Here is a 22,091-nt window from a genome sequence, read left to right as displayed (position 1 = left end):
TCCTCCTTCTACCGTAAACTGCCTCTGGTGATTACGGACGGCGATGGCGGTGGCGGGAGAGGTGATTCCCTCTCTTTGTATCCTTAAAATAGGTTTAATATACCATTACCCCATACAGCTGACAACCTCTGTGAGATTGTTAACATGTTGTGTGGAGCGCTAAGGTCAACAGGGTGCTCTCCAGTGAGGAGAAGTGGTGGCAATTGGTTAGATATCAGCCACGGGGGCTACACACATTAGTGGCTTGCACTTGTAGCATCAATCAATGTGGCAGGTTTTCATATCATTCAATCAAATAACAATACTAAAAATCAAATGCTGTTTTATTTATAAATTTTTTTTTTAACACAATCACACACCACAGGCCTCAGAAGAAGAAAGAAGAAAGGAACCCGCAACTGGAGGTTGGCTTTATTTTGTCTGAACGCTGCTGCTAGTGGTGTTTGGGGGTCTGCATTGGAACAGAGCCACGTCAACTATTACAGCATCAGTCTATTTTCCCGTCTGTCTGTCTATCTGTCTCTCTCTCTTCCTCGGCATATCTACATGTCTGTCTCATACTCGCTCAAAACCAAGGTGCACATCAGGTGCTGGTTCTGCACATTTGATGCTTGGCTGTCACTGTATCATTGTCTGGTGACATAAAGCGCAGTAAAGCACTGAGCAGTGATGAAGTGGAGGGGTTTTAAACCTGCGCTCACTGGCACATTTCTTGCCTTTCAACCAATGTCATTTGGAGAGTGTCATCATCCCACAGTGAAAGTAGCCAGCCCCCACCCAAAGACAGAAAGAACGAGAGGGAGAGAGAAAGACAGAGCTTCCTTCGGGGCTGCTCTTGCTCCATTATTCTGCTGGAGGCTTGATTAGACAGAGGGGGTAATTTACGAGGCACTTTATTGCCAATTCAACGGGCACATCACCTGTAAATAATTGAAACCCTTCATGTCCATTCTGACATAATCATATCGCTATCATGTTAATGTATCCAGCAGTGCTTTCCTTTGGGTCAGGCGCAGGACTACTTTAAATCTTGGCTGACCTGTCTCCATAACTCTCCCGAGCATCAACCTCTGGCAAACAGAAAAAAATAAAGATGATCGACTGCACTGAGAAATGATGAAAAACTAAAAATACAGTAAACAAATATGAGGCTTCTCAGCATCTCAGCAGCGGGTTGCAGGTGGAGGGCAAGGATTTTGCACCGGTTTGTTAATTATTTTTGCTTATGATGTGGACAAGGCAGATTCATCACCTTCTCATTTATTTATCTCCCTCAGAGTTCTATCAGTCAGTATAAAAAGGCTGCAGTTTTTGAACTGCAGCAGCTATTATGATAAGTTGGGGAGACAAGGGCAGCAAGAAAAATCCAAGCCCTGCTCTTTATTGTGGGGAATTGTATCACTGTGGGAATTTGTCTCTCTCAAACACTTAATTATACCACTGTTTAACAAAAATGATGTCGAATTGATAGCTATTTTTCTTTCTTTCCTTTTTTTTTTTTAAAAAAAAAAAGTCATGAATATTAATTATTCCAATCTGAAATGGGCCTCACCTTTCCTTCAGCGTACTCCTCTCAAATGTGCATGACAAAAAAGATTTGAATAATTTATCAATTGACTTATATATGAATTGATTAATTCACTAATGCAAAATTAATAGATGGCTATCCAGCAAATTCCACCCCTTCCATCCACTCCCGTTTTTAATGAAGCAGTTAAAGTAGTAAGAGTCTTGAGTAGAGCGGTGGAGCAGAAGTGGGCAGGGGGTATCTATCTATTACAAATGTAATGATGATGTTTCCTCAGATTCAACAGTCTCTCTCTGAGGGCAAGAACTTCCCAAAGTGGTTCATGCTGAGTGAGCCAGTGCTTTGGGGAAACGTTGTCTGCATGGCTAGGTTTAAAGAATCAAATAGGTAAGACATGAAGGAAGGGATGAAAACAAACTGTGGAGGTCAGCTGGATGGATGAAGGGTGAAGGTTACGTAATTTAAGGTGCCACGAACTTGAATGCTCTCCGTATTAGTGGCCTTTATGCAGACGGCACATGACAGGGAAGGTTGCTGCTCTTTCTCGGCTGCTAAATGATGAAGAGGTTCAAGGGGTCAGTGCTGCCATTTGACGTTTTCACACATTTAATGCTGCCACATGGTAACTCATCATCCGTTGTACTTCCTGTGCTAGGAAACTCTGTTGGGGCGAAGAAATGGGACACAACGTGTACGTGTATGTGCACGCGAGAGAGAGTGTTTATGCACACTCATGTCGTGCCTGTGCTTCGCCGGTGATTCACCCAGCTCTCTGGCAGCTATCCAGGACCTATTTTCTCCTTCTTTTTACATAACAGCAAACAGTATCATCGAAGCAGTGTGTCCTGTCCTTTCTCTTCCTCCTCCTCCTCTCCTCCTCCTCTTCTTGTTCCTCTGCCACTTCCTGTTCTTCCTACCCCCATCCTTCACCTTCCTGTACATGTGGGAGTTTTTTTTTTTTTTTACCACCTAGGGGATTGTGAGGTGAGCAGTCCTGAACAGACGTTTTCGAACCACACCCAAAGCACAGAGCGGTGGTCCAGATTCCAGGGAATGGCACGAAGAAGTGCGTGGGACGGGAAACTGATTTTGACAGAAATGCTCCCTAGAGCTTTCTAAAGGCCCTGCTATCCGTTGCACCATATGCCTACAGGACAGCACCCAACTGGGCGCCAGGGCATGATGGGCTGAAAATAGGGACTCACAGTCACAATCCTCACCGTACTGCCTAACATACGGCCATTCTGCACCAACAGAGCAGTGTGACGAGGTGGAAAAAAAAAACGGTACAAGAGGAGGTGGAGAGCAGAAGGGGGTTGAAAATAGAAAAATCAAGGAGCTAAAGGGAGAGGAGATGAAGAGAGCTTAGTTTGTGGGATGAGGGCGAGGGGTAAGGCAGTGTGCCTGTGTGTTGTGTCCGGGTGTGTGTAGGATAGCAGCGTGGGCAGGGTTTAGTGTCTGGACTGCACAGTGACTCAGGTGTGAATAATACGTTAGGTCTACTTTGTGTGTGTAAGCGAGAGCCAGGGGGAGAGAGAGAGAGAGCGTGGTGAAGTGCTGGGCTGTCTATGTGTCTAGATGGCTGAGGGTGAGCTCAGCTGTGTCTATGGCCTGCTCCACGACAGCCAGCTCAACGGTGCAGAAGCGCTAATTGAATTAAGTCTTTATTATCAGGCTGCAGAGGCAGCACTTCTCCCCATCTCGGCCCGCTTGGCTGACACTTTCTCCTTGAACACCTGCTTGACATCAACTTCCTCCTCTATTTATTTATCCCCTCTCTCCTGTGGCCAGCTACTGGCTGCACTCCTTCCTCCGCTCCACCTCTTTCTCCATACTGGCATACCGAAGTGTGCTTATTTTTCATACTTCTTTCCATCTGCACTACACAATACCCCTCAACTTGATAACCTGGCGTGGATGCCTGTACCACAGCCCTGCACCTCATTGTCTGTTGTCATGCGAAAAGGGACACATAATAAAAAGCATTAATTTCTTTGGACTGGAGCTGTTCTTCTTGGCCTTCAGCAGCGGCCCCGTTGAGTGTAGAGGGAATAAAGGCGATAAAGCTAGATGATGTTCTATGTTCCTTTGAATGGTCTCTCGGGCAAGCTGGCCAGGGTAATATACAGCAGCTGGGATGTGAACTAACATATATCTAGTCCCCTGTCCATTTCCACTAGCCTCAGGCTCAGGCTGCTTCCCTGGGCTCTGCTTGGGCATTACTTTAGAGGACAGACAAACAAGAGGCACTATTAAGTTGGCTAGGAGTCTGAGGCCCAGCTACTTGGCACAGCACTAGCTATAATCTATTGACCGTTTGCATTCTCCCTCCAATGCCCCAAAACCACAGGACTTTTCTCTATCTGTCAGTGGAATCCATTGCTCACCTCCCTCCATCTCTATCTGCTGTTTACCCACTCTATTTTTCTCCTTTTTCTCTCCTTCACCCCATGTCAGCTCAATCCCCCTCTATTCCATCTTTCTCCTGCTCCTTCGTCTATTTGCGTAAATCCTTTCCCCCCCCCACTCCTTCTCCTCCTCCTCACCCAATCCATCACTATTCCTCCCATCTCCATCTCGTCTGTTCGCTTCTCTTATCGACATGTTTCCATTTTCTAAACTACTCCCGCTCAATCATCTTCACTCTTCCTTCGTGCCCATTTTTCATTTTCTCCCTTTCATTCACTCTTACTTCATGCACTCTGGGTTCACCTCCCTCCTGTCCTCTCTGCTTTCCCTGGTGGGCCTTATTTGACCCAGCCCTCGAGGCCCCAGGTGGGCATAGCTGTCCTTGTCAGGACTGTTGACTAGGTAGAAGCAGCAGGATACAGTGTCCTCCAGGGCCTGACACAATGGGGTGACCAAGTGTCACTATGTAAAAAAAAAAAAAACTAAACTTTTACTTATGATGAGTGTGGATAAAAACAACAGAAGAGAAGGACAAGCAGAGGAAAGAGATGAAGGTGGTCACACAAGTTCACCTCACCAAACAGTCTTTTCAAATTTACTTGACGTGCTGTCTTTTTTTCTTAACTCTGGCTTTATTCAATGCCATATGTCCCACTGTCTTCATCTCAATGTGGTCTTATCAAATGGCTCTTAATCATTTATGCATTTGATTTTGTATGCACCGCTCCTTCTTTTTGCCTTCCCATCACACTCTCTCTTTCACCGCCTCCCTCCCCCCTCTCTCTTTCTCTCTCACTCCTGCTGCTCCTGTCCTTTTCCACTCTCCTCTGAAACTCTGCCAGCCAACGAGTGCCACAAAGCATTAGGACCAAACACTATCAGACGCCCTTCTCAGGCACATCCTACACATCCAACCCCCCCCCAACTTATACACACACACACACACACACAGACACAAAGTCCAGCACTTCCTCACACCATTTGCCAGAGTTGGTGACAGAAACAGAGTTTACACATAGGCCTAGGGAGGTCTTATTCACAGTGGCAGACTGTCCCTCGTATAAAAGAGATACACACATTTTATACGCAAGCACTCTATTTTTAATTCAAAGCACACACTGTTTCACCAGTAATTACGCACACGCGTGCCATCTCAACACATTCATAAATGCGTGCATATGTTCAGCCACAATCCAGTTTTCAAATGCATAGTCACGGCCTCTAAAACTCACAGACATACAGTATGCAAGCATTATCTGTGAGTATGTGTAAACACAGCCCTCTCCGTCTATTACTTTCTTGGACACATACACGGAGGGCTGCACAAATTCACAAGCTCCGTACACAATAGCAAACACCATACACAGTGGCAAACGAACAGTCATTAGTAGATTTCAGGCTTCCTCTCAGTTTTGCTCCACTCCGTTGTTGGTGTACCCGAGCCTCTGGGGTGGCGCCACTGCTGTAGGTTTTAATAAAAGCATTGTCTCTGGAAGCTGTCTAAAGGGACTTGGTTTCATTTTGGAGTGCTGCTGCTGTTGCTGTGGATGTGGGAGGAGAGAGGGCTATTGCGCTGGGACGTGGGGGCAGCTAGGTTCAGTGTCATTGCGGGGACCTCCAAGGACTGGTGCTTATTGTTTGATAGTTTCAATATACAATGCGTGTGCGCGCGTGTGTGTGTGTGTGTGTGTGAGGGAGAGAGCGAAAGAGTGTGTGTTATGCGCTCATGCAAGCACATGTGTAAATTTATAAGTTCTAAACTTGTGCTGAAGTCGGAGCAAATAGCTGACAGAATCCAGCTACCACAACGGGTCTGCTGTATCTTTGTGTTGTGCAAGACAGACGTTATATAAATAAACACACACACACACACAGCAGATGTAAAAGCACTTTCTCTGCTGTTAACCTGTGCTATAAAACAAACAGTGGTGACAAGAAATGACGATGTGCAACTGCTCCACAATGAAACCGTGTGATGTTTAGGGGATGCTCGGGATAACGAGCTATCTTCTCTATACGGCACACAGGTGTCCATTAGCTCTTTGGGCTGACCAATCTGTGACACCAGCTAGTCAATAGTTACTCCATCTGTCAGGATTCCAACACCTTCGTAAAAGGCCCTCAAGGAAACATTTGTGTCATTTGTGATGGACAATGAATGCTTGCTCTCAACAGGAGCACAATGTTTAGCCCATGATGAGGTCACATCAAACGTTATTGTCTAGATTTGCAACCACAGTTCTTTGCCGTCCTTCTGCTTTCACTCTCCTCCCGCAGGTAACTTCCGATCCTATCTGCTATCGCGGCCATCAGCGACACCTCTTTAAAAAGGCAACAGGAAAGAATGAGTACGGCTATCTGGAAGGATGCGGTAGAGGAAAATCCTAATTGTCCCTTTAAGTGTGTTCCCTCCTGTGGAGTAAAGGTGCGAGGTAACGGCCATCTTAAATCACAGCCTGACCGTGGCCTTCATTAAAGCCATAATGCCAGGCTCTCCCTTTAATGGAAATGGAAGCTAGCGAGGCTATGGGTGTAAATTAAAGTGTAAGTCCCGAGTAGGGAAAGATTTCCCCGGCTCTGACAGGTGCAGCCTGAATTAGCTGTAGTGCTGTTCAAGCAGTCAGTGGGAGAACACTGGTATTGATTTTAAGCACTGTTGCACTTCCTATCTGAAAGGGAATGTGTATTACTAGAGCTAAGCACATCAATCACTCAGCATTCCACCACTCTCCCCTGGCATGCCTCAGATTTTGAAATCATAAACAAACAGAAACAGGCCTAAACTAAAGACAACACTGGCTGCCCCGTTACTGTATTGGTTTTGCTCATGTGCCTCGTAAAATACGTCTGTGCATGTGCGCAATTGGTCCACTTCATCTTATCTTCCTCGCGTTGACAGGGCGGCATCTATATTCAGAGTGTGTCCTGCTTCGCATGTCACCTTGGTCAAACAGCTGGCGTCAGCTCCTTGAGCTCTGGCTGTGGCCCACTCCCATGTTTACGACCTGCATGTGTCAGAGTTGTTACATGCATGCGGTGCAGCCATGCAGCGCTGTATTTCTCTCTGTATGACCCTGCTGCTTATCTCTGCCTCCCATCATATCCTGCTGACCCAATCTAAAGCCACTGGCTGGGGGAGAATTAGTCCACTTAGCCCATTCCCCACAGGGGTCAACCCACACACAGATATGCAGACAGCACACCCACAATAAGATGTATTCACACCCACCCATGTGCACCTGAAGATATGTGATGACAAATGATAAGGCAGCACTTAACCACAGGTGTCCCAAGTATGACCTCTCACCCGTGACCTTGAGCAGAAAGCTTTTCAAATAGAGGCCAGTCATCAATCAGCGCCCATCAATCACACAAATACGCCACATCCTTTCATTCCCCCCAACCTCTCCTGGCCCCAACATCCATCACTATTGCCTACCCTTTCACTGACATCTGGAGAAAAAAAAAAAACAAACACTTCACAGCCTTTCTCCCTGACTCTCCTGTTCCGGAAACACACACATGCGGTGAACACACACATCTTGTCCTGCAATGAAGACTCCTCTAAAACACGGGAAGTGTTGATGTGTTGTCAGGTGATCTGTGGGTGTACACTAGGAGCTGCTCCCTGGTGACACATCTGAGACATCAACACCTGCACGGAGACATGACATGGGGTTGAAATCCCTGTGCACACCGGGAGCTAAGACCACTGGGTAACAGACAGACAGCGGTGACAAACTGTGGCCATGCCGCAAAAGTCTCTAACATCAAACGCTAGACTCATATTTAGGCTTGTGCCGGAAGAAGACAGCGTTGTGACTAATCACGTTGTCTTTTTTAACCAGTTTATATTTTTTTTACCTTTAGGTTATTTACCATGCTACAGCAAGATAACGGGTGAATCCTGGAGAGAATAATAAAGGTGACTCTAATACAATCTGTGCAGACTGCATCTCATGATTAAACAATCCAAATAGTTTGGAGTGTTGAAGAGTAGAAGCTTAGAAGTCTTGGGGCACTCTTAATTTAAATAAATATCTTAAAAAAACAACATAAAAAAAACATACAGGTGAGCCCAGTACTTTTTTGGCCTATAATTACACCAGAGAACATATTCTAATTGGCAGTGCCATTATGCAAAACTATTATCACTGTCGCTCCAAGGCAGTGGAAGAAAGGAGGGATGGGTAAAGGGATGTGGGCAATGGCTTCCATGTCAGTAAGCCAATGGTCCATTTACACATGAGAATTGCTAATAACGCCAACATAGCAAGTCCAGCTCACAGAAGAAGATAAAGGAAGGTTTAACATAGCTGAGCTGATTTCAAATGCATGACCATGTAAACTTTAATAAAGGGGATATTGTGTGAACAGGCTGTATTTGCTGCAGCAGTGAAATGATTGTGTGGTCTGACACACAAAGGAGCTCAAAAGAGGCCAAGGATGTCAGCCCCGAGGCTGTCCAGTATGCAAAGATTAGCCAAAGTTACTCAAACAAAGAGCCGCCTACTGTTGAGGAATACAAGTCCCATGTATTTTTAATTGTCATCCAATATACTGTATGTTCTATGTACGCTGTATATAATTACAGTCAGTGCTTCCACAAACACATTTTCTAATATTAAATCTACTGCATTAAAACAGCTTCCAAACCAACGAGTACACATTATTCATTTGCAAATTGGCCCTATGTGCATCTGCATACATTAACAAAATAAGTGCAATGCTGGAATCCTCCTTCTATTTGAAATATCACAGCAGCTCTTTTTGTTCCACATGTGGGAGGAAAGTCTGACCCAGACAGTTCAACGGTGTGCTGTCAGATAGGAGCACATTAACACAGCATTCACAGCAGATGCTGCATCAGTGCATGTTATATTAATTGGCGTGCTAAAGGAAAATGATTAGTCGACATTAATATTCCATCATTTATCTGCAAACTGTAAACTTTTTCCTAAACGCCATCAGCAGTCTGTAATATTCAACATCCTACACTGAACTAATGGTGGCTGCAAGCTGTGGATAAGGGAAACAATCTCAAACAAAAAAAATATGTAGAAACCAAAAATGGAAATTGTGTCTGCCTGAATGTAATACTTGTAGGGCTGTTAGTCTTGAAAAATAAACTTGTGTTGTAAAAGAGGGCAGGAGTGTAATTGTCTTACCTTGTTTTAGGGGATGTCGTTAGCCATTCTTCATGCTTTTCAAATGTTATCAAGTAAGCTGCAATCTCCTGTGAAAAAGAGAAGGGAGGAGAGAGGAAGGGAGTGAGGCTTAGACATGTCATCTTTAATCACTGTTCTCTTGTGTTTGTAATACATCGGTGAGACTGCTTCATTGATATTCAGACAGTCTAACCAGCAGCACAAACACAGGAAAGACGGAAACAGGGGCAGTGCCGGGGAGTTCAGGCAGGTAAACGCAGGCTGGTAAAAGTAAAATGAAAGACAGAAGCGGAATGCGGCTGAGGTCAGATCATCTTCTGAGACTATCTTTGTTACGAAGGCTTTGATCACGCTCTCCTCTGAGGACATCAAGGTGCTCTCTGAAGGATTGACGTCTTTGTGTTTGAGAGTGAGCAGCTTTTAACATTTTTTGGTACGATCTTCCCCCAAATCCCTTTGATCTGCCCTTGACACTCCTCTATGGATCAATCCACTATTTAACCTTTGAATAATGATTACACGCCAGTCTCACAATATTGACATGTGTGTATACTGGCACTTTGGAAAAGGCTGTAGATCCTCCGGAGTCAGCTGCGTGCAAAGAGATGATATAGATAGTGAAGTAAAAGAAAAAATCCTGAACTGCCATTGGCATAAATGGATGAATGCTTCAAAGACTTTCATGTTTCCCATGCTCGCACTGCCTACTGCGTCAATCTGAGTATACGGGGGAACACACTAAACTATACCCCGCCATTTTCTCACCAAACTAATGGGCAGGAATAAAAGCACTTTGGGTGCTGGTAGACAACCTAATGATTACCAGCGACAGCCAGCAATTCACTCTTCAGCAAGAACATTTGTCAGACTCTTAGAGATGGCTAGACGCGAGGACAGACCTACACAAAGTGTCGTCTCTTTAGTGTCTAAGGTTCCGCACCTTGCCTCATGTAGGCGAGCGTCAACAAACCTTTAAGAGGAAATGTGTTCAAATATTACCTTGCCTGCTCTGTGAGGCTTCATTTTGAATTAAAAAAAAAAACCAAAAAGCTTCCTCCGAGACATTCACCCATCCATATGGGGCAATAATGTCTACATGAACAAGAGTTTTCTCTACAGCGGAAACTAGGAAAACTATGAGGTGTACTATATGTCTCAGCACAAAGCGATCATAAAAGCCAAGCCAGTTTTTTTTCTTCCAAACTATTTCCTCCCTTTCTTTTTTTTTTTTCTTAAAGCACACACTCTAAAGTATGCAGCCCCGAAAGAAGGTTCCCATTGGCTCATCAACGCTGTGCCACGAGTGTGACCTGGCACAGAAACAGCACACTGGCGATAGCCCATAGGGATGCTGAGGGGCGCTGCGGTGTGAGGGGTACCCAGGCTGGCAGGGGTCCCAACAGGGAGGGGGTGGTAGCACGACTGGCGCTGTTGCCTCCAGGTGCAGGCTGGAAGATAATGCTGTGTTGATTAACTTCCTGTTCTCTTGCCATAACGACCGGAGGCACTAAGGCCATGACAAGACGGAGTCCTGAATTAAGAAAAAGAAAGGATGGGGATGAGGCTGTCAAGAGGGGCTCGGGGCTGCTCCTCTCTTTTATAATTTTCTGCTGCACAACAGAAAGAAGTGAAAAGTATAACAGCAACAACAGTCCACAACCTTGTTGACTGAATGGGCAGAAATAAACAACAGGGTCACATTAAAGTTACTTTGCTGCACACAAGTAACTTAGCCTAACCAGGCAGTGATGAATCCCTGCTATTCTTTATACATTTTGGGAGGGATAAACACCTCCTTTAGTGACCTCTGTGCCTACTAGCACACAGCGCTTTACATCTTTTTTTGTCTTTAAAATCTAGCCGCAGCTTCAGCCTCCGCGGCGGAGGATAAAATAGGGGGCCACATGGTCTTGTATTTAGAAAATGTAACACAAAAAAAAAAAAAGCGCATCTCTACCTCTGGCTCTTTCCTCACCCCTCCCTCTCGGAACAGATGCCAGGGATTATACCAACCCCCCGACCAGCCATAAAGGTGCAATAATCTTATGGTGAGGAAACAAACAAAAACAGACGTGCAGCCATTAAACAGCTGCAAGGAGACAAAGTTTGCATGGGCGGCATAATGAGAGGCTCGCGTGCGTTCAGGTTGAGCAAACACGCTTGCGGGTTGGTGCAAGAGGTGGAGGGGGAAATGGGCATGCGGTGTGCTGAACACTGATGGTGCATCAAAGTCAAACCAGCAGCTGTCAATGGGCTCTGGACTCTATCTGCTGACCTCACTGCCTCTGGCCTGCTCTCCGTCACTGGGGAAATATTCAGAGAAGGCTCTCTGTAAACACAGCCCCTGCCTCACCCTCCCTCTCAGGTCAGAATCCACCTCATGCAAGGTTGTTTGTGCTTCACTCCGTTTTTACCTCAGCCTCCCCACTGACATGATCTCAAGGTGCTGATGAAATATACTGTACCAGTCAGTGCTGTATTCTGCATAGCTTAAATTAAGGCAAACTCTCTTCCAAGCCTGATTTGAACAAATAACAATCAGCAGAAGCTAGCAATGAACCGGAGAGTGAGTATGAGCAATACCGCCTGTAACTGACATCACGGTTGCAGAAAAGAGGGCCTTTCATTTTCCAGGGGAAAGAACAACCCGGAGCTGTTTGTTGTAACCCAGCCATCTCATTTGTTTCTTTTGTCTCTGTTAAAGCTGCGACACACTGTTAGCGGAGGGGGCCGCCCCAGAACATGACGGAGCAGTCTAGTAGTTTCAGGGCTGATGGAGATGGAAAGGCGTGTGTGTGTGTGTGTGTGTGTGTTTCTGTCTAGCGTCCTACAATCAGAAGGCCTGATTACTGGTTAGCTGCCTGTGCCTGGCACGCCACTGACATGTTCTTCAGGTGGTGTCACCCCCGTACACAGCAATGTGTCGGCCCATTTGTTCTCTGCTCTCATAGCTTTCACGAACCCCATCCTGCATCACCCACTTTTTTTCTTTCCCATAAGCGTTGAGGTGAAAGGGAAAGCCACCGTGAGAAAAAAATTCATTTTGAGATGACTGTCTTTTACTGTCTCGCTTCTCAAATGATATTTTCACTCTAGAGGTACAACGTTTTCTCCAGAGAGAATCAGCTTTTGAAATGTCTACCTATTTGAAATTGGAGATGACACTAACATATTCATCCCATTTCACTTCTTTGCACCAAGAAAGGGGATGTCGAAGCAGGAGCAGTAAACTATTCGCTGTATGGCTTATTCCATATTCGAATTGTTTCCAAATTAGCTGTAATGACAGTTTCATCAGAAACAGTTTGATTAAACCATTCATTAAACCATTGTCCTTTCTTATTTCTCAAAGTCAGTCCAACATGACACTACTGTTTGACGGAGTTATTCCCCGATAGATTCACCGTCCCAGGATGACTTGAGGCCGGTTTGTTTGCCGTACCCTCGGATTCTCTCTCTCGCTAGCAACTTTGATTTATGGAAGAAAGGAGAGGTGTTGAGAGGACCGACGCTTCAGCATTTGGATGACAGGCCTGATCACATGAAACAACTGTTCCATTAGAAGGAGAGATAGACGTCTTTTGGCATTATCTCAGGACACATCAGACACCTGTCTCCAAGCACCATCCATAAAGCCTCTCTTCTCCATCTGCATCCTCAGAGCATTTGCGCAAAAGAGAGAGGTGGGAACGATACAAAGCTAGGGAAGAAAGAGGTCTAAGTGCCACTGTGCCTCCCCTGGTTTGAAACACCCACAGTTACATCATTGTCTGAGAATTCAGTTTTTAAAAAGCCACGATTTACCAGACAGTACGTTAAAACACAGAGTAATGACTCATTCTTTGTTAGCTCAATGATTTAAATCCAGTTTTCATCACCAAAACAAAAAACAGATCTAACAAATACGGCACATGTTTGTCCATTACAGTATTATTCCAGTTATACTGGTGCTCAAGTGACACTAATGAAAATGCACTTAATGAATAGCCGTATTAGAAAAACTAACTTTAGAAGCACTATTGATTGCAGTAAAAGCTTGAGCTAATGAAATGAATATGAGAGAGCAGGAAGATGTTAAAGAATAGATGGAGCAAAGTCTGGTAAGAGAGCAGAGCACAGCGCCTCCAGCTTGCCTCGTGGTCAAGTCTAGGGAATGCATCCTCAAAGCTTTGACCTTGCCCTGCACTTGAAAGCAGGAAGTGGATGAGAGGGGGCCATGGGAGGGATACGGTTAGAGGAGCCCTCCCTGGTGACCTGGGTTTTGCTGTGGAGGGCCAGGTCATCTGATATTTCCTCCAGGGCAGCCCAGGAAACCAACCTGCCCAGGGCAAGGCGCAAATGGACCGGTGGGTGAGGAGGGTGGAGGGGGTTTGCTGAAGAACCGGGCTATCACGAGATTACACACAAAAAAAAATCAAATGCAATTAGACCCAGATAGAGACAAGCACCGGAGAAAGGGATGGAGGAGGAGGGCGGGAGAGTTACCGAAAAGGGAGAAGATAATCAAAACGGAGGGAGGATGAAGAAAGTTTGAAGTTTTTCTCCATGACAATGATAAATGCATTTAAAACAGGAGAAGTGTGAAGGTATGGTGATTAAAAAAGCGTGCTTTGGTTCGATTCTGCAAGCAAAAGCACCTTAGCTGAATCATTTTGAGGTTTTTTTTGTTTATACTTCATGAATTCTTAATGCACTAGCAATAATGTACCACACTCTGTATCTATGTAATCTCATATGGCTGTATTACTCTTTTAAGCGTTGGAAAGTAGTGAGGTGGAGTGAATCTATTTTAGCAAGCTGTAACCTCCAGCTAGCCTTTAAGATTGTTTGAGCATGTCTCATAATAGGATGCAGTGGATCTGCTATCAAGACAAACGGTCAAGACAGCGGGGGAAAAAAAAAAAAAAAACGAGAAAGTGAGAGGGACGAGACATAGGAGGAAAGCGAGACAGTTGAGAAAGAAAGCAACAATAGAGTATGGAGCTGTTGACAGCTGCACTTGGCATCTGTTGAAGAGGAGTGAGGCTGTTCTATGAGTCCCTGTGCTGGGTTAAAAAGATGCCCTCTCCAGCATCCTGCTCATTAGGACCTGCATGGGGCTTTCCTCCTGAAAGGGAGGGGTGGAAGTCACACTGTGTCCACTCTGTTACTCCACTGTGAAGAGAAACAGAGTTGCTCTGCTCCGTCTTCCAGCACACATCTTCCAGCATTTTGGCAACTAATGTACTGGATTTATTTGAAAAAAAAAAAAGTGCACAGCCGAACTAAATTCTATGAGGAAACCAGCTCACAAAAAAATGCATGATCACACATCAGACTCAGCATAGCTGCTCAGCACACGTGTAAACCTTCACCGCGAAAAATCTTACCGTATGTTTAAAACACACCTCGGGCGATTCTGCTCTGTTTGTCTTTCTAGTTTGCAATGTACCTTCTCGGCTCTCTCACCTGCGGTCCAGCACTCTCTCGCCATTGGAGGAGGAAAGAGCGAGACAAGCCGTCCACTGGCCTACATTATACATAGTTCTGGGATCAATTGTTCATTGATCCTGGATTGCTTAGATGTTTTCCAGTAGTTGGTCAATGCCTCTCTTCACATTTCTGCTTGGCATGCTGGTCATAAGACTGAAAAAGGAGGCATTCTCCTGGGGAGACTCCTCTCACTCCTCAACGCCTCCCTGCTCCCATAATCAATGTTACCTACAGCAGCTGCCCTGCCAGCACTCTCTTTTTTGTTTACTATACCATTTCTACACGCTACATACTTTCGTAGCAGAACAAGACTTAGCAATAAGTGACAACAGCGGGAAAAGAGGAGTCGACGCCACGCGAATGTATTCACCGTTGGCCTTTCCTTTAATTTGTCAGCCATCTGCGCATCTTAAAGACAGAACAAGTGTTGGCCACAATCGAGGCATCCGGCTCGTCAGTGAGGCCTATTTTGCCACAAACGTTTGTCAGCATACCAATTAGACCACAGCCTTACAGTAACTTTATCAATTAACTGAATTAAGCACCAGCAAAAAGGGAAGTCACGTTTTTTGAGGGACAGTGGGTGATTAAAATTCCTTAATTGCAACATGATTTCAAAAAGTACATAATTTACAAAAGAAACTAATTAACTAATTAAATGTATCATAATCACACAATAGATTCTATGTTATTAAAGCTTTTATTCTGACTGCTCTGTTCTTCTGGGATAAGACCAGGACACTAATGGTATATTGACAAAAAAAATAAAAAAAACTTACACCAAATATAATTCCAAACAAAATTGTACAGGTTCTCTCTATTATTGGTTTTTGTATTGAGCTCTGTATCTCCTATTATATTGTACGCGGGGAGGCCCATTTACATCCTTCCTTGCCTCAGACCGAGAAGCCGTGGCCATATGCTGAAGCGAAAGCGTGACAGACAGAAGGAGAATGAGACCAGGACCAAGAAGGAGCTGGCATGAGGTGGGATTGTTTTGGCGTTGGTGCCATAGCTGCTGTCTTGGATGTTCACTGAGAGGATGTAATTATTTGGCCTTGAAGGACTACAGCGTTCATCCACCACCTCCCTGAAGCAGCAGCAGCAGCAGCAGCAGCAGCAGCAACGTCACAAATGAGGAAAGCGGGGAGACTAGTGTACAAGCGAGAATGAGACAAACCTGGAAGACTCAGAAAAATGGTTTATGTGGGAATGGACCAACAGCATGTGGTATGTTACAGACACAGAATGTGAATTGGACATAAAGTTGACTGAGATGAAATTCATCCATCTTTGTCAGCCATAATTAGGGTGCATTGTGACCCAGTGGTTGTTGCTATGGATGTGTGTGCCTGCTGATGTAAAGCCCATATGGGACCTCCTATGGCTGTACCCTTGAGAGATGTGTCTTGTGTAATGATTCTATTATACTTCTTTCTTGCTCTATCTCGCCTTTCCCACTTTCCCTCGGGCTCTAACTTCTGGCAAGACTCTAAGACGTGTTGGAGGCTTGGCAGATCTATGGAGCACTACATTAGTAAACAGGGCAAAAACATTCCTGTGTGCACACAGACGCATTGTGGTGCACTACAAGGCGCGGCGGGAAGTGGCCAGGTTCACTTCCTGATGCCCTGTGGCTGTCTGACCTCTGGCGTCTGCGCTGCGTGTCCTCTTCATCAGCTATGCAGCAGGATGTCTGCTCCCCCCTGCTGACAGCCCAACCAAGGAGAACGGAGAGTGGTGGAGCCTCCATGATGCCGACCTTATCCCAGCCCCACTGCCGAGACTCCAGGCTGTTCCCCAGATCTGCTGCCAAACTTTTCACAAAACCCAACTTCTGTCCACCAAAAGTGGGAGAAAACCGCAGGAGCAGTCAAACGTACCAGGGCAGGGGGCTGTTAGTATCTCCTCTCTTTTTAATTCTCTACTACGTGTCTATCTGTTTGACAGATGCTCTTGTTTTCTCAGCAAATATTGGAAGTGCCGTGTCCGACTGTACGGCCAACTGCCAGCAGATTGATTCCTAATGTAGTTTCACAATTTCATGGAGTGCAGACATAAATGTTACATTTGTTGCTTTCCTGTGCTTTCTGTGAGGACGATATTACAGTGAAAATCCACGGAGAGGGCCATTAAATGTCATCTAAATATAATTGAGGTGTGATTTCTCTCTGAAGAGACATTGCGAGAATCGAGGCACTATATCCTCAAATATCACAAAAAATTTTCCCCAAAGTGAAGGAGCGACGGTATCACGCATAAATGAAGTGACAGTGGAATCTAGAAGGTCACCATTCACTTCATATCAATCACCTAATGTCAGCTTTCATTTTAGGGCTCCTGCAGGACCTGTCCGGAGAGGGGCGGAGAGATTTTCAAGTCTTCCTCAAAAGACACAAATTGGCAGGGTTCTGTCTCATGTGATCCTGAAAGCCTATTTATTTCAGGCTCCAAAATCAATTAATGTCCGCATTATCCTCTGAATTCCACCATTCACAGCAGCCAAATGACTGGGGCACCCTTGCATGAAACCAATTTTAACTTTCAATCCGAGACAACCCCCAGAACCACCTACAGGCCCTCCATCTGAATTGCAGCTATCTTTGACCATGGAGTCATGCATGTGTGCCTATGAGCATATGGCGCATATTTGTGTACGTGCGCTTGCATAAGTAGCGTGCCGTGCTGGGAATATGTGAGGTTATGAAAAGTTTAGAGTGCTTGGTTCAGCCTGTTCTCAAATAGCGGCCGTATAGTGGGAAAGCTCTCGAATACAAAAATTCAGAACGTTCCGACAGGAGGACAAACTGTGACACAAAAAGTAAAGCCTGCTCGCCATGTTAAAGGCAAAAAGAGGTGACGGAGAGGGAGGAGAAAGAGGTGGAGGAGGAGGAGACAGGCAAAAAAAAAAAAAACGTCTGAAAAGGTACATTATGTGTAAAAGGGCAAAAGTGTTAAGTATTTAATTGACCACAGTGTATGTTGTGAGGAGATACAGAATGAAATATTGAGCCAAACTGTCCTGTTCATCCACAGAGTGACACACTCCGCCCTTGAGACAGGAGAGTAAAGACACGAAGACAAGACAAGTCTGAAATTTCACCAAAGAGATGGTCAGATCTCCAGCTCGGGCCAATTAGTCGGCAGAAACTCTTTTTTTTCTGCTGTTCGTCAGCATGAAAGGATCACCCTTTGTCTGTCAGACTCAAGCCTTTATCCTTTATTGCGGCTTCCTGTACACAATCTGTAAAGCACACAAACACACACACACGCACGCACCCGCACACACACACACTTTTAATTCTTATATGAACAAGTTAGATTCCTCCAACTCCCTTTTCTGCTCCTGTCATCTCTCTGTCCGCCTGTCAGCACATACGTGTCCGGGCAGAACGCTCACATACAAACGCTGACCGCAAACGCCGACACACATGCAGTATCACTCAAATCCTCACATGAGCTGCTCTCATTTTATCTCCTCTCAGCTCCTGCCATCTCACTGACTGATGTGATTGTTAGTTCTGGAGGAGGGCTCTCTTTAATTGAAGTGGGTGTGAGTGCATGTGTGTGTGTGTGTGTGTAGCTATCTGTCCAAAGCGTTGCCTGGCCATGGCTGGTATTGTTTGGCCTATCAGACAAGCTGTCAAGTGTTTTCCCTCTCTCTCTCTCTCTCTCTCTCTCTCTCTCTAGCTCTCTCTCTCTCCCTCTCCGCCTCTCTCTCTCTCTCTATCTATGGCTCTCTGCCGCTTTGTGTTCATGTTACAATAACGGGAATGTGGGACTGAAGGTCACAGAAGCCTGGAGTCAAACCAGCTCGCCGGCATGCATGTTTTGTCTCCTAACATCAGACCCCAGCACCAGACATCTATGTAACACAAACCATACACATGAGATACAGTCAATGACCACTCAAAGCCTCTAATAATCATGTTCAAGGTCATTTTTTACTGATCTGAAGCTACCGAACACTGAAATGCATCAGCGCAGCCGTATACATTTCACTTATTTTTTTCTCTGAGTGAACTTTTCCTTAACTTTTCTGCCTCTATCTGCATACTCCCATCTGCCTTGTGTGCATTATCAGTCTCACATCTCCCCTCTAAAGGTTCGGCCCGTGGAGAGGGAAGGCACAGGCTGCTCTTTGTGAAGGCTGCTCTCCACAGACGGTGGGGAATCGATCAGCCAGACGCTCCAATGGGCTGCTCCTTTGTGAGCCCAGTCTGGCTCAGTGCAACTCTCCTCTGTTTATCTCCCTCACGTCGCTCTCTGGCTACATGCTCTTAATTAAACATGCCGCATGGCTATTAATTGTCAACCAGATTCAATTTGTTCCCTGAGCGCGCTCTGAATGGGCCTCTCCTCTCAGAACAAAGGTGTCCGAACAGCCATGTCAGAGTTGAACAAAAGGCCCAAGTCATCACTTCTATCTCAAATGGCCTGAGCTGCTCCAGCTCGGAGGCAGCCACTGAATGAAGTGTTATCCAGGCAGGTGTTCAAGAGACATTCAGAGAAAACTGTCATGTACTTTGCCACACGCGCTTCTTTTTTTTTTCACCCACTTTAGTCAGAAACCAAGTACTCCATCTGAATTTAGCTGCTGCACCTTTCCAAATTGTCATAATGCTTTTACCTGCACTAATACCCATTCAGTAAATACTCTAAATCAGCCTCGTTTTTTAATCTTGTTAGGTTGTTTTCCCCCCCTTTTACATAGAAACTCTTTTGATAAATTGTGGAAACAAATAAATAAATAACCCAATGACTGCTGAGATGAATCTGGGAGTAAGCAGCTGCCAAGGCATAATATAATTCATGGCCATGCATCAATGTTACTGGAGACTGCTCCAGCACCCAGCCAGAACCCACAGAGCCAGGTGCCAACACATCCATCCCCTCGCAATTCCCTCATCTGTCCCACCTCTCAGTCACTCCAGCCATCACCCCAATCAATGCTTCCTTCCCAAAAACCTAAAGCTCTGGGCCTCAGTCGGTGCCAAGAGGGCTGGTTGGGGCTATTGTGTCAATGCCTAAACCCATCTACAATACAACGATAAACCTGCCCCCACTGTGCCTCCGATGTCACACGCTGAGCAGATGCCAGACCAAGAGCTGTTCACACACACTCACATAGAGATGTATATACTATTGTGAGGCGAGCCTTGTTCAAACACTGTGTTGGGGAATTTTTAATGAGAGTTAGGTGAAGGTGCTGTAGCACACAGAGAGAGGAGATCTTTTCCCCAGTGTGCTTATGTGCCTGCCTTTTCAGCAATCCCAATATTTTGCTGCTGGTGAATTCACTGAGCAAGTTGAGGAATTACTTATTTAAAAGATAAGGTTTCCTCTGTTGTCAGCAAAAACCGCCTCTTGTCCATAACAGGAGAAAACCAATGCAGTGTGAAATCAAAGGTCACCCGGAGACAAATAGCACTAACTGGCAAGAGCAGGGGTGACAAACGTTCCCTCTCTGTGCTCTCCAAATTAATTAAGAGTTGAGATTTAACATGGCATCACCAACACAAAGGAGAACAAGCAGCCTTGTTGTTGTTTAAGCTAGACCTTTAAGAGAACAAACACATTCCCATTTTCTCTGTTGTAATCAAAGCATGTTTACCCATGTCTCTCAAATGACTGTTCCATTGAATGTTTTATGTGGCAGCTTTGAAAAGTCATTGATCTCAGTCTAGGCGCCGAGATGCCTCTGTTGAGCTTACTTCAGCCTCACAAGTCATCCCGCCTTCAGCCCAGGTTCCTTGGGGTACTGCATTTAATGCCCTACCTCAGGCAGCACGCTAATCCACAGCATTCGCAGGTGTCTCTGTCTGGCCGTGACCACGAGATAAGCACAAGCCTTGAGGAGACAGCAGCAAGCAACAGACACAGAGTGCACGTATGAGTGTGTCCTTGCATCCGGTCCACAGTCAGTCACCCATTTGAGGAGATGGGCTAAAAAACAGCAGGCCTGAGACCGAGCCTGGATAATGACACCTCATCTGGGAACAGCTAGCGAGAAACATCTGCATCCCCTTATCTCTGCAATGGCTGCACAGTCGAAGCGACACGCCGATCATTTACTGGATTACCCTACAGTAAGCTGCTGCCTGATGCTCTTTCACAGATCAGTGTAGTGGAAATGTTTATACGGAGCGAACTGGGACAAGAAAGTTGTCTCAATGTCTTAGATAAGCATGAGAGGCCAGCATGCCGGCCCCGGGCACAGATCGCAGTGCACTCACCTAGCATTGATCCCAGTCACAATGCTCAGTCAACCAATTGTGGACCAGAACATTTAATTAGTTCAAAGAAGTAACGTTGAGAAGTTTCTATGTTGAATATTATCACTGTACTCAATCTATTCAGCAGTCAGGAGCCAGAAAAGATGGATATAACTAAGAAATGTTTAATGCTTTCATTTTGGGGCAGTTAATTTTACAAGAAAATGTGTGGCTCCAGATAGAGAGCCTGTGAGAAATAAAAGTTTAGTTAATTAGATTTACTATCAAGGGCAGTTAATACCCACTACATAATATCCTGCAAATATACTGCATTTGCAAACGCTTCATTTATAGTGCATTAACAACGAGGGGTCTCTGTCCTTCATGTTGGTGAAATATGAAATGGGGGGCTCATTGGACTAAGCTAGAATGTACCAATCACATGTAAGGTCATGTTCAGCTGTAGCTTTTGGCCTTTTAATGGTCATTTATTGTTCATCAAGTGTGTGCGTGTGCATGTGTTCGAATGTTCGTTGGAGTCTATGTGTTTTATGTGTTCTCTACCCCCAGCGGGGGGCAGCACCACCATGGCCTCACTGCCTCCACCCACTCATCCATCCCACATCTTGTCTAATTAAACATCGTTAACATTCATCCCAAGGTCTTATGCAGATGAGCACAGAGGGAACGTGGTGCACTGCGCATTAAGAAAACAACTTGGGGGGTGGCAGAGAGGTGAGCTCGGGGATGAGATGGGGTTGTAACTGAATTGAGACGTGCCTGGATATCTCCGATTTGACCTCATTCATCAATTAATTACCACCATTAGCAGGAGGTGATGTGGAACCAAAGCTGGAATCACTGCACCGTGGCATCCCCACCACCAGTTTGTTGTTTGTGTGCGTGCGGTCACATGCGTATGACAGACGGGAACCCATTAAGCAGCGATCCAGGTATGTCTCTGTGTGTACGTTTACCTACAGAATGACCAGAAAAGCAGACAGACAAACTGACAGGCATCCAGCCAAGCACCGCCATCGGCGTCTCCTCAACATAGCTGTGATCACAGCTCAGGCCTGTCATGTGGCTGTCACTCTATCACTCACAGTTATACACACACACACCATTGTCACACCATACCACGCTGCACCCGTGCAAACGCCTACTGTACGGCCGTAACTTAAAAGACACTCTTTAATCCTTGGTACTGTTGCTTGTACGGTCCTCAAGTTCTAATTGGAAAAGCGCCCTGCCAGTATTAGCGCCAGGGACAATATCAGCCAAGATAACCCCACTGTG

At 45.4% G+C, this 22,091-nt stretch overlaps 1 protein-coding gene across 1 annotated transcript in view; it reads right to left on the bottom strand.

Moving 5' to 3' along the window:
- camta1a (calmodulin binding transcription activator 1a) overlaps nt 1-22,091 on the bottom strand; it is a gene marked incomplete at both ends in the record, with an annotated part of 259,735 nt that overhangs the window by 135,167 nt on the left and 102,477 nt on the right. Inside the window, 1 exon segment of the mRNA XM_084552845.1 lies at nt 9,106-9,173. Within this exon segment, the coding sequence (XP_084408971.1) occupies nt 9,106-9,173 (68 nt within the window).

This window comes from Chelon labrosus (assembly GCF_963514085.1).
Source record: "Chelon labrosus genome assembly, chromosome: 10".
Lineage (NCBI taxonomy): Eukaryota > Metazoa > Chordata > Actinopteri > Mugiliformes > Mugilidae > Chelon > Chelon labrosus.
The sequence above is the reverse complement of the archived record's forward strand: the minus strand, read 5'-3'. Positions and strand labels throughout refer to the sequence as shown.